The sequence below is a fragment of the Lonchura striata genome, chromosome 7, assembly GCF_050655825.1.
Source record: "Lonchura striata isolate lonStrDom1 chromosome 7, ASM5065582v1, whole genome shotgun sequence".
Lineage (NCBI taxonomy): Eukaryota > Metazoa > Chordata > Aves > Passeriformes > Estrildidae > Lonchura > Lonchura striata.
Genome location: NC_140709.1, coordinates 33,347,461 through 33,360,153, shown reverse-complemented (window position 1 = coordinate 33,360,153; position 12,693 = coordinate 33,347,461). Strand labels below are relative to the sequence as shown.

The window sequence follows — 12,693 nt, the reverse complement described above, 5'->3', positions numbered from 1 at the left end:
ACCATTTTACCCACATCATCAACCTTTTAAGAGATAGCATTCCTGAACTGTTAAGCTTCAAATATCCTATCATTCCATTAAGTTAAATACAATGAAAATGATTCAGAACATATTCAGTTCTTTCTTACATCTCTAAGTGCTTCCTGCGCCAATGACCGAAAAGACAAGATAACACCAATAATTGTCATTCTCTTCAAAACACTGTCAACAGCTGAAAAGAGAACAATGAACAAAGTGTTGATGTTTACAAGCTCAATTCTTCAATAGGAGAAACAAAATATTTAACAAAATATTGAAAACAATAAGGTACTGAAACGAAGCCATTCCTTTAAAAAGCTAAAATAATCACGTTTTTGTAGCTGAATCCACAATGGGATTTTCAGTAGAAGACTATCACATTTACCACTTCCTGGAATGAAACCTAGTATACACAACTGACAGTCCTGGTGCTTTCCTGAGGACAAAGATGTCTCTTTATTGTAATTACTTTTTGTTTCACATTCTAAAGCTGTGTAACAGGCTTCCATGTTACTGCTGCTACAGCTAGGTATTATGATCCATTAAATTATCTCAAAATTCATCACTAATATATTGCCTGTGCACTAAATAACACTGAAATCTCACTTTGTACATGAGAAGACTGGGAAAGTTCAAATTGATGCATCAGTTTATATGAGCTCATGTACATTTTGCTGCTTATGGATATAAAGGGGAAATTAATTTTTCCCATTTTCTTTACAAAGACAAATATAAAAAATTACTCTGTATCTTTAGTAGGATCTTGTTAGAGACTCACATGATAATCTTTTAAAGAGTGCTGCCATCTGGTCTGGCTTGTCAAAGCTGGTCCTCATTTGTGTTAGAACTTCAACATTCTCCACCACAAGTTTCTATAAAGAAGCAAGGATTCATGTCAGCTATAGATTTCAGTATGTTAACTGCATAAATGCTTGATTTAGGACATTTCAACTTGGCAGAAAAGCAACTAACCCCATGGAATACAGATGTATCCACTGTGTTCTTAACAGGACTACAATGTCAATATTATCATCAGTCACTACCTGTCATGGTTTGACACTGGCACAATGCCAGTGCCCCCATGAAAATGTGATCCCTACCTTGAATGCTGTGAAGTGGAATCTAGAATAGAGCAAAGCAGGCCCAAGCTTGATAACAGGAAAAAAACTTTATTAAACTACCACTACTAAAGAAAAGAGAAAACTAAAGAAGGGGAAAAAAAAACCACACAAAGATCCAAATGAAAACCTTGCAAAACATTCCTCCCCCCACCACCCAACTCCAACAAACCACAGTGAGACACAATCTGGACCCAAATCAGGTTTCCACCCTCCAAGCAATCGATACTCAGTCCATCGAGGGAACAGAGTCTCTCCTGTGCCACAGACCCCCCAAGAAACACAGCTGCCATCCTGTGTTTCCATGTCACACATGGCACCGCCCGGAGAAAAAAGTTTGCCATGGTGACCCTTCTCCTTTCCATGCACAGTGCTCTCACCACCAATGCATGGATGGTCACTGCCTTTAGGATTTTTCCTTTCAAGGATGCCCTGGCAAGAGGGGAGAAAACAACAGTTCAGTTTTTCATTGTTTGGGACCACAGTCCCCCCCATTTTCCCCTGGGGCCGAGGGCTCAAGAACAGAGATCTTCTTCTCTTTCCTTTCCAGGGCAAGGGGGCGCCACCACAAACCCCCTAACCTTTTCTCTGTTCACTCCAATTTTGTCTTTTTCTCAGCTGAAGCAGGTCTCTTGACTCACTGGCATCCTCCCAAAACACAGTCCCTCTTGACGGAGAAGATTTGGTTCAGGTTGTGGCTAACACGGAAAAGTCCAGCCAAAAGCCACTCCTTGTCCCCCTCCCATCCAGAATTCCTCCTTCCAACATCCCATCCTAGGGTCCAAGGTGTCCCTCTTCCTCTCTTTCAAACCGAGGAGGGGAAAGGAAAATTCACAAAGCTTTCATTTCTCAAGGAAGGGTTAAAAGTCCGAACTCCCAGGATGGCTCGATGCCCGGACATCCAGCAACTCCCACACAACTGGGCACCTTGCAGCTCCCCCCGCTCCTCCTTCCTTGCGGCTTTCTCTCTCCCTCTCGGGAGAGGAACTCTGGGGGGGGGAAATGGAGACATCCCAGATTTCTTCCACCCTTCCATCTGCAGGGGCCAGCCCGGTTCCAGTCCCTCCACCCTTCGGAGTTACCTCCATCAGGCCATGGGGGCTTCCCCTCCCCCACCCAGCTCGTGGCTGGGGGGGGGAAGGTCTGCACTGCACGCTGACCGGAACCAAAAAGAGCGAGTTCCCCTGGGAATTCTGCTTTCAACCCCTCTGTGTTCTCAGAGGCGTGTCTACTTTCAATTGGTCAATATCTAAATTGACCTCTTCCTTCCGGGAAAAATTATCTTTCCGTGTCAAACCACGACACTACCATACACAAAAGTTCTGAATCCAAAAGCAGAGAATTAGATACCCCTTTGAACATGATTTTTGTATTGAGCAATATCTACCACATCTTAAAGCAAAGGAATTTAACTCCATAAAAATCAGACAACAGGTCTTTATGCCACTCAGCTTTTTAGAAGAAAAGTATACATACACAATAGAAATATAAATTGACAAAGTAGTCAATCATTTTGGATTGCTGCTTTCACTAATTATGCTAAAATTTAATGTTGGTAAAACTCAAAAATGGAATCAAAAGTAGAAGTCAGATTGTTAAGCTTTGGTGCAGTTTACTTGAAATTTTCTTCCACTATAAATGAAAAAGCAAAAGCATACACCTCCAAGTCCCCACACCTTAGCCTGAAACAGTTAAATGCAAGTGCAGTAGCTTTCATTTCAGTTTGGCCAAAAGAAAAGAAAATGTGTCTGTTTCTAATTTTTAACAGCTCTCAGATATGCAACTTGTAAGATTAGAGTACATGTAATAACTTTCCTGAAATCATTTTCCAAATATTTACCAGATTAAAATTTAAATTAGAGATTGCATAATCACATCTCTACAATGTCAGATCCAAATTTCTTGCTAACTAAGGAACTTAGGCTGTGCCAAGCTGTATTTTTAAACTCTCTTAAAAAAAAAAAAATAGGTAGTTTATTAGTATAAAAATATTTTTGCAGCCTCAATGCTAAGATCCTATTTCAGAAAGGGAAAAGTGATTATCTTTATGTAGAGGACAATCAACAGCTAAGAAAATGTAGATCGCCTGTGTTCTTCTGAACATTGAAGTAGTTTTCCTTCTGTTTAAAGAAGACAAAACTAATGTTTTGTATACTAGATTAAATCAACATGAAATAGAACTAAAGGATAGAGGGAGAAAAAAAGACATTCTGAATTGGGGGTGGTCTTCCAAAGTGATTATTAATAGCTTTATTTTTCAAGTAGATGCATTCCAATCCATCTTAATTTCCAGAGGAGGCAGCAGAAAAAATTAATATTCAACATACATGTATGCCACTAAGTTTAAAACACAATTTTTTCATAAAATCTAAGAGGCATACGTGCAGGAACCTACTACTAAGGATCCACAAAGATCTAACCTTTGATAGTTTTGCTAGCTGCTTTAATAGCTTTATTTTACTTCACTTCAACCCACACTGAGAATGGAGCAAAACATAGCATCTGGCAAGCACACAGATTAAATTTTAGAGTAAGGAGGAGAATAAAAACAACAAAATCTATGATGCTGCTGTTAAATAAATGGTGGTCTGTGTTTACTCTCACTCTGTAATAAGCAGCCTGTGCAAAGCAGATCTGTCCAACAACTGCACTGTATCATGATCATGATCCATAATTCACCCACTCTCCCTACTTTCTTATTTTCACTGAAAAGCAGGGAAAGAAATAAGCTATACAAAATGCAGCAAACTAACCAAGAATCTTAAAGGTCCCCTTCTTTCTGATGCCTAAGCTTTTTATATATTTTCCATACATATGTAGCTTTGGAGATTGCTAATGCATGGTTGTAGATCCAGTACTTTTCCTACCCTTTTTCCCTAGATTTTAGGACAATAAGCTAACCACGTAATACATTCCTGAAAATACTGTTTAGGCTTATTGTCAGGAAGAGGGCCTACAAGAACACCATTTTTGGTTTTCCAATCAGAATCTGAGAAGTTATAACATCTTGTTATGACATCTTCTCATAACAAGAAGGGCAAAGAAGCCCTTGGACCAACTCCAAGGGGCTGACCCAGAGATGGGTTACTGGGGCAACCAAATCTCCTACTGGATATACCTGTGAGATATACTAATTAATTAACCTTATCAAATTGTAGAAATCCAGTGCTAAGCCCATCACCACTGGGACACCAGGACATTTCCAATAAAGCTCTGCTTTTTACTTTACTATTTTTAACACTGTTGCAAGGATTTTTTCTCTTTTGATTATAGGCAACACTTCCAGCCCAAACTGTGCAATTACTATGAGTAAAGTGCACATGTGCATGGGTATGTCATACTTCTATGCTGAAAGCTAAAGCAGGACTGCTTTGTGCTGAAATCAAATGGGCAATTTGAAATCACCCAATGTATCAGAACTTGGCATTTTAATTTAAATCCCTCAAAGCTCTCCAGAATGTGAGACTGAGGGCAATAGCCCATGCACATTGTTACTCAGTCAAGTATTCAGCTTCATAAAGAATAACCAGCATATTAATTTAAGATTTGAAAGGAGAAGGCTGGAATATAGTTCAAATAGCGTTTTAAATTAGGTAATCTTTCCCTTCTTTATATCTTTATATCTTAAACTTCAGATATAAAACTGACACCTGGTCCCACTTTGCAGGAAGCAAAGCAAGCATGTTGAACCCTACATTTAATAAATTCCCACTCTCTCCTCTTGTTGCTTTCCTCCCTCAAACACAGATGCTTCTTAGGGCTCTCTTGCTAAGCCAACTATCTCAGCCAAAGAGATGAACATTTTACTACTTTGTTTTTTTTCCTCCAAAAATGTGGTCATGCACATATGGATCTACATCATGGTCTGCTCACCCCCAGCAGTATCAGAAAACAACAGATTTCAGGCTCAATTCAAAGCTGCTTTTAAAAAGATACAGACACCTACAACATAAACTGTGCTGATTTTGAATAAATACGATGACTCCTCAGTAAACAACACTTGCCAAAGGATTTTGTGCTTCACTTAAAATGTGACAGATGCCACTTTGTGCATAGTGAGAAGTTAAACCACACCATTCTCACTTGGAAAGCCTCATGCTCTAACTCAAAAATTGGAATAAGGGATGGGCATCAGGAATCAATTAACCTGGCAGGCTGGGCACTCGGGTCAGGGGTGTTGCATGCTCTTAAGCCAGCTTGGAAAGCATAAGCAGCCCCTCTTCTTAAGCTATAACAGTGAATAAAAGGTTTCAAACCTTTTTATCATATATCTCAGCCTTTCAGCAGCACTGCAATTAAGGTGTTTGCAAAGAAAACAAGATCCTTGAAAGTGTAACACAGGATGTATTATAACCACACACTTCTGAAGGTCTGGCATGATAATACACTGTTATTGAAGAAAGAAAGGAAGTTCCTTATATCTCTTAGGTATCTTTTCAGAAATACACCATGCATGAATAGTTACAAAAAATTCCTTTGTTTAATCAGTGGTAAATTAAACTGAAAATTATGAGCTCTAATAATAACTTGGAATTAAATCTGGAAATTACACTAAAAGAACGAGTCATAACAAAATATATCCAAGCCAATTAGTGACATTTTAATAGTATGACTACCCAGAGAAAGTAGCATATAATATTACATTTATTAAAACTACTTTCCAGAAGGAGTTACACAGATACCAAGTGGTTCCCCTGCCACTGTTTGCTGTTTTGAATATACGTGAAACTAACTTCCTTGACATGTCCCCATTTCCAACTTTTTTCACAGTATCAATTTTATTATTTGTTTGTAGTGCAGTAGATGTGAGGTTTACTTATCAGAACACAGACATTTATAATAAATGGTTACTGTTGAGCCAAATGTAAAGACACATGTAAAAATGAGGAAAACTAACAAAGAAAAAAGGACCTGAAGTCTTTCACCCATGTAAGCTAAATAATAGATGCATACAGACATCTTTAAGAAATAAGCCCTTCTAGACTACTAAGATAAATTTGAGATTTTCCGGCAATGTTTGGAGAGTCAACAGTCTTAGGTAAGGGCTTCACAAACACCTGGAGATCTTGAAATATGTTTCTCTTCCCACTGATAATAAAAGAGAGTTGACTTCTAACTTAGGGTAGCTAACAGAAATTAACAGTCTGCATAAAGTCCTGCACATTCAACTGCTGGAGAATGTGGGATAAACACATACTACCTGTGCAAACTTATTACAAAAGAAGAGTAAAACCCAACGCTTTGTCACTTTGTTTGATGCAGTCATTTAAAAAAGATGGCATGGAGAAACAGAGATATTAAATGTCCTAAAGGAAGCTTAACCAGAAAACTATTGCCTTCCCACCCACCAGTTTCCCAGGTTACCTTAAGCTCAGCAACCTGTGAAGAGATGTGCCACATCAGACTTTCACTTAAGAACTTCATGCCATATGGTCCCAGAAGTTCAGAAAGGGCTCTCATTTCTGAGAAATAAAAGAAACTTATACTTCCAATACTCCATCTTCATTTATTTGCAGCCCATCATGTATTTAGCATGGTGTTTTAAGTGTAAATATATTTTACCCCAAAGTATGATTTTAAAGACAAGAATTCGTATGGTAGTCAACTGAAGCAGTAGTCACCAACACATAATATACCCATCTCTTTAGCATAAATGCAATGCTACTTTGACCAAAATTAGGAAAAGTGAGACAACAAGCAGCATGAATAAAAAGTACTTAAAATACTACTGAAGGTTAACAATTGTTAACTCTAAGAGTTAGCTGTTACTTCAGTAACAGTTGCTCTGAGAGTTGCTGTTATTCCAGTTACTCAAACAATATAGTAACTGTCCTTTACAAATATTGAGTAGAAGTATCAAAGTTTACCTGATATATCAGAGTATTCCTCAGCATTAAATGTCAATTCATTTTCTGTAGGCAAATTGACAAATGCCTTCATAGCTGGGAAATAGGCTATGTGACCATTGCTGACTTGCCGTAGCAAAGTTTCCAAATACCTGATCAGAAAGGGGAAAAGTTTTAGATGAAAAGGCACATCTTCATGGATACTTGATACAGATGTGTACAGCTGTGTGACAAGAGACACAGCTCACATCAAAGCTTTATTTTCATAGTTCAACTGATACCAACATTTTAGTCTATGGTCTCATCCCTATAAAAAAATATAATAAGTTTGCCAACAGGCAAATTTCAAGCTGCTTTTAACAGGTAGAGAGAGAAGTAAATAGGTGATGTTGGAGACTTAAAATTTAAAATAACTCCACTTCTCCAAGTCCAGATTTTTCATTAAACAACAGCAACAAAAAAAAAATCTATTAAAAATTTGTAACGAGCATGCATATAATACTTACCAATTTGTGTACAGGCTGGTAATGGTTGGCTCACCATGACTATCTAAATGCTGGGTTTGCTGGAGCAGAACATTGTTAAACACTCGTGTAATGTCGATTTGTACATAATTTTCTATTGACTGCAGGACTGTCATATAGGCTCTTACACTGGTCAACAGCTCTGAAGGCTTTGCAATCTCTTGTGTTGCTTGATTATACATTGTCATTCCAACAATTGACCTTTTAGAAACAAAAGGATAGAAGCAAATTAATTTCTTAGTAAAACTAATCAGAGATGCAGCTATAAAGATGATTTTATATCCACAGATTTTGATAGAATCCTAAAATGGCCTGGGTTGAGACCTTAAAGACCAGATAGTTTGACCCCTCCTGCCATGGACAGGGACACCTTCCACTAGGCTAGGTTGCTCAAGTGCTCCATCCAGCCTGGTCTGAAACACTTTCAAGCACGGAAAATATTAATTTTACTTGAATATTTCTCAAATCTGCAAGTATAAAACTCTGATCAATGCGCATAGTACACCAGTACTTTTAAAAACCATTTTGGATTCCAAAGACAACTCTGTGGTTCCAGTAAAAATTTCATGAGACTAAGAATACTCACCAAGCACTTTTTAAATGAAGCTTTTTTCCCCCCAAATATATATGAGCAACCCACACCGTGCAAGGCTTATGTAACAACTACTTCAGCAAACAAATTGATTTTGTGGAATTCATTTAAAATGCAGAATTTCTGGGAAATGCAAGAGCAAGTGTTCAAAAAATATTAACATAAAATATTATTTGATCAAAGCTACTGTTATAGTTTGAAATATCTTTTTAAAAAACACATAGCTATTAGTAAAGTATGAATTGAAAAATATATCCAATATATACTATTAATATAAATTAATATCCAATAAATCCTATTATGAAAAATATATCTCCCTTCAGCTAACACAGTGAATTCTCTTTAATCAAGGAGCCAAGAAATTGCAGGACATACTATAATTTGTTCAAATTCTCACTATAAATAAAAACATGCTTCTAATAACAGATGTTCATAGGCTAGCTTTCAAGCTAGAGCAGAACTGTACAAAGGAGTGTATATTCTATTTCAACATACATGGACATGGACCTTACCCAGTATGTCACTGGAACCAGGTCCTCAAACAAACTGTGTCAGGGGATCCTTAGTAAACAAAGATTTGCTGTAGTGTTTAAGTTTATAATGGTCTCAGACTTTTAAGAGCTAAGCTTTTAAGTAATATGCACTTTTCAAAGACAGAACAGAAATAATAAAAAAAAAAAAGAAATCAGTAGATCATGACCTTCAGCACAGGTGAACAGGATGAGTTATTCTGGAGAACACCATATTATTTAGAGCAATTGTTTTGTTTTTGCTTGAACTTATATAACTAGGTATTTTCAATGGTTTGCTTCTGAGGCAATCTCTTACTTTAAAATAAATTCAAAATTGATACAATAACAAGATTAAGTGGCATAATAATAAGCTCCAGTCCAAGCACAGGGGACACAGAGGAGCTTAAAACAGAAAAGAAACACTAACTTTCTTTTAAGGAACACTGCAAGCCTCTGAAAGAAATGCCATTTGAAGGTCTGGAAAATAATTATAAACTGAGTATCTATTCTGCTCAGCTAACAAGTTTCATTTTTTTCAGGAAGCAAAAAAAAAGAGAAAGCAGTCTCTAAAAGTAATGTACCTGTTGCTTCAGCCCCAACCACAAGGTGACCTCCCCCAGATTAAAATAATAAACACAAGTGCCCAAGTTTATTGGTCTAAGTTCATAAGCATAAAGAGCTGACTTCTTAAAATGTCATGGAGTTATCTTCATTTTTATGTCACCTTATCTTACTGATGGAATGCTGCAGTGACCTAATATTAGGTCTCAATGATTAAACTGATCAAGTCGTATACCCTGCTTGAAATATATAACCAGTAATCTTTGGTATAAAATAGCAGGATGGCTGGCTGGTTTAATATGAAGTCCTTTCCAGAAGTTGCCATTTGCCTATTTCTGTAAAGAATTATGGTAAATTCAAGGTAGGAAGAGACAGGAATATCAAACATCAGGACTTTATTTAAAAAAAAAAAAAAAAAACAACTAACTGCACATATTCTCAGTTGGCTTTGTCAGATCTCTACTTCTGATTTTTAGACTTCCTTTCAGCAAGGCAGTGGACTCAAATATTTCAAAACACTCCAGCACTGTGCAAAAGAATGATGGGAAGACATGTCTTAATACATGCCTAAAAACAGCCATCATCAGGTCCTACAAAATACACAAGATTGAGATTGCAGGATCTGGCTGTTAAATAGATTATATGGATTTCAATATTTTATTTTAAAATGGGAATTGACTATTGTGTATGCCTGCACAAGTAACTTATTAATCATTCAGTTAGGATTCTACTCACAGTTCCACCTTTAAAACCTAGTTTAATGTAGTAAGTACACAGTATTTCCAATATAAACTAGCAAAGGCTTATCTTGTGTATCTAACTACCAATATTTCTTACTTGGTAAAGCGGATTTCCAGGTGAGATGTCAAATATTCTCTTGGGGTAAACGTGTGTTCCCAAACCACCATGTTTGGTACATAATTGATTGAGAAGCAGAGCTCAGAAAGTGCAGTATGCAGTTTGTCCAGGCTTTAAAATAGAAAGAAATAAAGAAATAGAAAGAAATTAATAAAACTATTTAATGTAACAGAAGTGTATATTATCATGGAAGGCACATACTGAATGGATAATGCTTCAAAAGCAGGTAGAGGTCTAACTCTTCATTATCCTGTTCTGCTTTGAGACACTTTCTTAACTTATTTAAAAACCAGTATTTTGGCCAAGAATATATCCTAAAAATGCATAGTGATCTTCACTGCATACAGTGATGTGAGTTCTATTTTTTTAATATATGTGTATAGATATATGTATTCTTTTTAATCCCCAAAAAAGATGTTTAAATGATTTAGAAGACAGCAAGAACTTCCTGTCCAGCCTTTATTTAAGAGTGCTAAAGCAAGGTAGAGTCAAAGATGCCACCCACTCCTTGGACTCACATGCCCATAGTTAATATTACTATTCAGCCTAGCTACAACACAGGGATTCTTTCTGCTCAGGAAACGAAACAGCCAAGTGACAAAGTTTGTCAAGTGACAAACATTCCCATTGCTTATGTATCAAAATTCAGTCTCTATACAACCCACAGAATCATGACAAACAGAAAAGCTTCAAACTTACAGCCAATTAAGTTTATCCAAACAAATTAAGCAAGAAGCATTCAATATGTAAAACATACTGAAATGTGTGAAACACATTTTGATTTGGGTTTCAAGGTGAAAAGAACAGAAGAAGCAGCTTACTTTGTCACAACCAATCTGTTTTTCCTCATGCTTTCTACTCCTGGTTTCTCCCTTTCAGGCTCTCCTTTCTTTCCAGTCTGTTTTTTTGACTTCTTGTTCACTGCTTGACTGATGGTTTTGGCACAATGTTTTGGCAACAACTAGTAAACGAAAAGAAACGGCCCCTCCAAATTAAAATCCAGGTTTTTTTAGCACACTTCATCACACAAATAACACATTCTTCCTTTGACACAATTCTAGTATTAAAAATTCTTGCTCAAATCACCTTTAATTTTATAAACAGAAAGTTCACCCAAAAACACAGAGAAAAAAGCGAACAGAAAATATCCAGAAAACTGAATGGAACAAATCTCAAAAGAGAATTAAAATAGACACAACCATACTCACCTGATCACTCAGTGTACATTGTTCTGTGCAAATGTCTGTGATAAGATTTCGAGCCTGCTTAGCCATTTCATCCAAGAACATGTTACACAAGGAAAGACTACGATCTCCAATGTGATGTCGCTGTTAAAAAGGGAGAAAAGGAAGCAGAATTTTCAGTTTCCCATCAGTCCTACAGTACTGCAGAGAATAGTTCACTAATCATATAACTAGGATATGGGAAATAATTAATTAATCCTCAACAATCTTGACTGCGAGCTGTTTTTTTTCTTTTTGGAAGTAATTTGAACCACAAAATTTTCAAAGTCACCGTGAAAAAATATTTTTTGTAAAAAGAAGCAAAAAAATGTATTTGAAGAAGCAGGTTTTCACATTTAATTTTGGACCAAATCTGCTTTAATGTGCCCAATATTCCAAGGTCTCTGAATGTCCTCTTCATTAATATGTGCCAATACCAAGTCTAGGGGGAAAACAGCATGCAACTCAAGCCATAGAGACAGCAGTGTCCTTCAGATCACTGAAAAAGTAAATAATAAAGCCCTGCTGCATTAATTTCTGGATTCTGTTCCTTTCTCACAAGTACAGTCTCTGTCTTGCTGAAATCCTCCTTTCACCACTGATGTTTACTTTCTATCAGCCACACTATGACACACTGTACACAGCACAGCAAAGATTATTTTTCCAAAATGATAATAGTTACCAAGGCATACAATTCAGATATTGAATTTCAAGTTCTGCTGGCTGTGACAAAATGTGCTTGCTGCAGCTGAATGCACAGTAACTAGTGTCCAGTGGACTTTGGCTACTGATTTCTTACTGTTACTATAATTGTTCTCAAAGATGTCTCTTGTCCTGAAGGATTCAGCTTTCCTGGAAACATTTTAATGCTTGTCTAATATAAATACCACTGGCCGCTATTTAAAGCAATGCATACAAGGAAAATGCCTATATAGATGTATACTGTAATGAAGTTTAGCAGAAAAGAATTTTATTTTTAAATAAGAAAACCCCATATTGTTTCTATTACAATAAATCTTATTCAACTAATGTTTCAGATGAACACTGTTAGGAATGAAAACAACACGTTAAATTAAATTAAAATGGCCAAGTTAACTCCCAGACTAATTTCAAAGTCAATGAACATACAGGAAATGTACTAAAGGATTTATGCTCTTAAAACAAAAATAGAAAGCATTTCCTCAGATTCAAACTGCTTCCTTTAACAAAGAGTCCATTTCTTCAAGCAGTATTTTTAAAATTCTAACTCTAACCAGCAAGGTTTCCATTACCCAGTTCTGACCAAAGCAAACGCTTGCATTATACTGTGTATCACTTTTTTTTCCTTACTGAAGAAAACTAACAACCCATACAGAACTCCCAACTTCCTATTTCTTTCTCCCAACCATGACTTTATAAATCATTTAACAGGAAAACTGTTGCTTCTAAGTTTTAACTGGCA

The 12,693-nt window shown here is 36.6% G+C and overlaps 1 protein-coding gene and 1 long non-coding RNA gene across 9 annotated transcripts in view; both read right to left on the bottom strand.

The window, feature by feature from the left end:
• Nucleotides 1-12,693, bottom strand: part of NCKAP1 (NCK associated protein 1) — a 60,358-nt gene that overhangs the window by 14,856 nt on the left and 32,809 nt on the right. For all 8 annotated transcript variants that reach the window (XM_021532549.4, XM_021532550.4, XM_021532553.4 and 5 more), the window contains 8 exons: nt 11,238-11,357; nt 10,851-10,990; nt 10,009-10,140; nt 7,489-7,707; nt 7,004-7,134; nt 6,501-6,598; nt 797-890; nt 129-211 (listed from right to left, as the gene is read on the bottom strand). In XM_021532549.4, the coding sequence (XP_021388224.1) occupies nt 129-211; nt 797-890; nt 6,501-6,598; nt 7,004-7,134; nt 7,489-7,707; nt 10,009-10,140; nt 10,851-10,990; nt 11,238-11,357 (1,017 nt within the window). The remainder of the gene's footprint in view (nt 1-128; nt 212-796; nt 891-6,500; nt 6,599-7,003; nt 7,135-7,488; nt 7,708-10,008; nt 10,141-10,850; nt 10,991-11,237; nt 11,358-12,693) is intronic.
• LOC146766943 (uncharacterized) lies at nt 1,168-2,309 on the bottom strand. Its single transcript, XR_014956800.1, has 2 exons — nt 1,718-2,309; nt 1,168-1,568 (listed from the first exon to the last, which is right to left on the bottom strand). It is a non-coding gene; the product is annotated as an uncharacterized LOC146766943 (long non-coding RNA).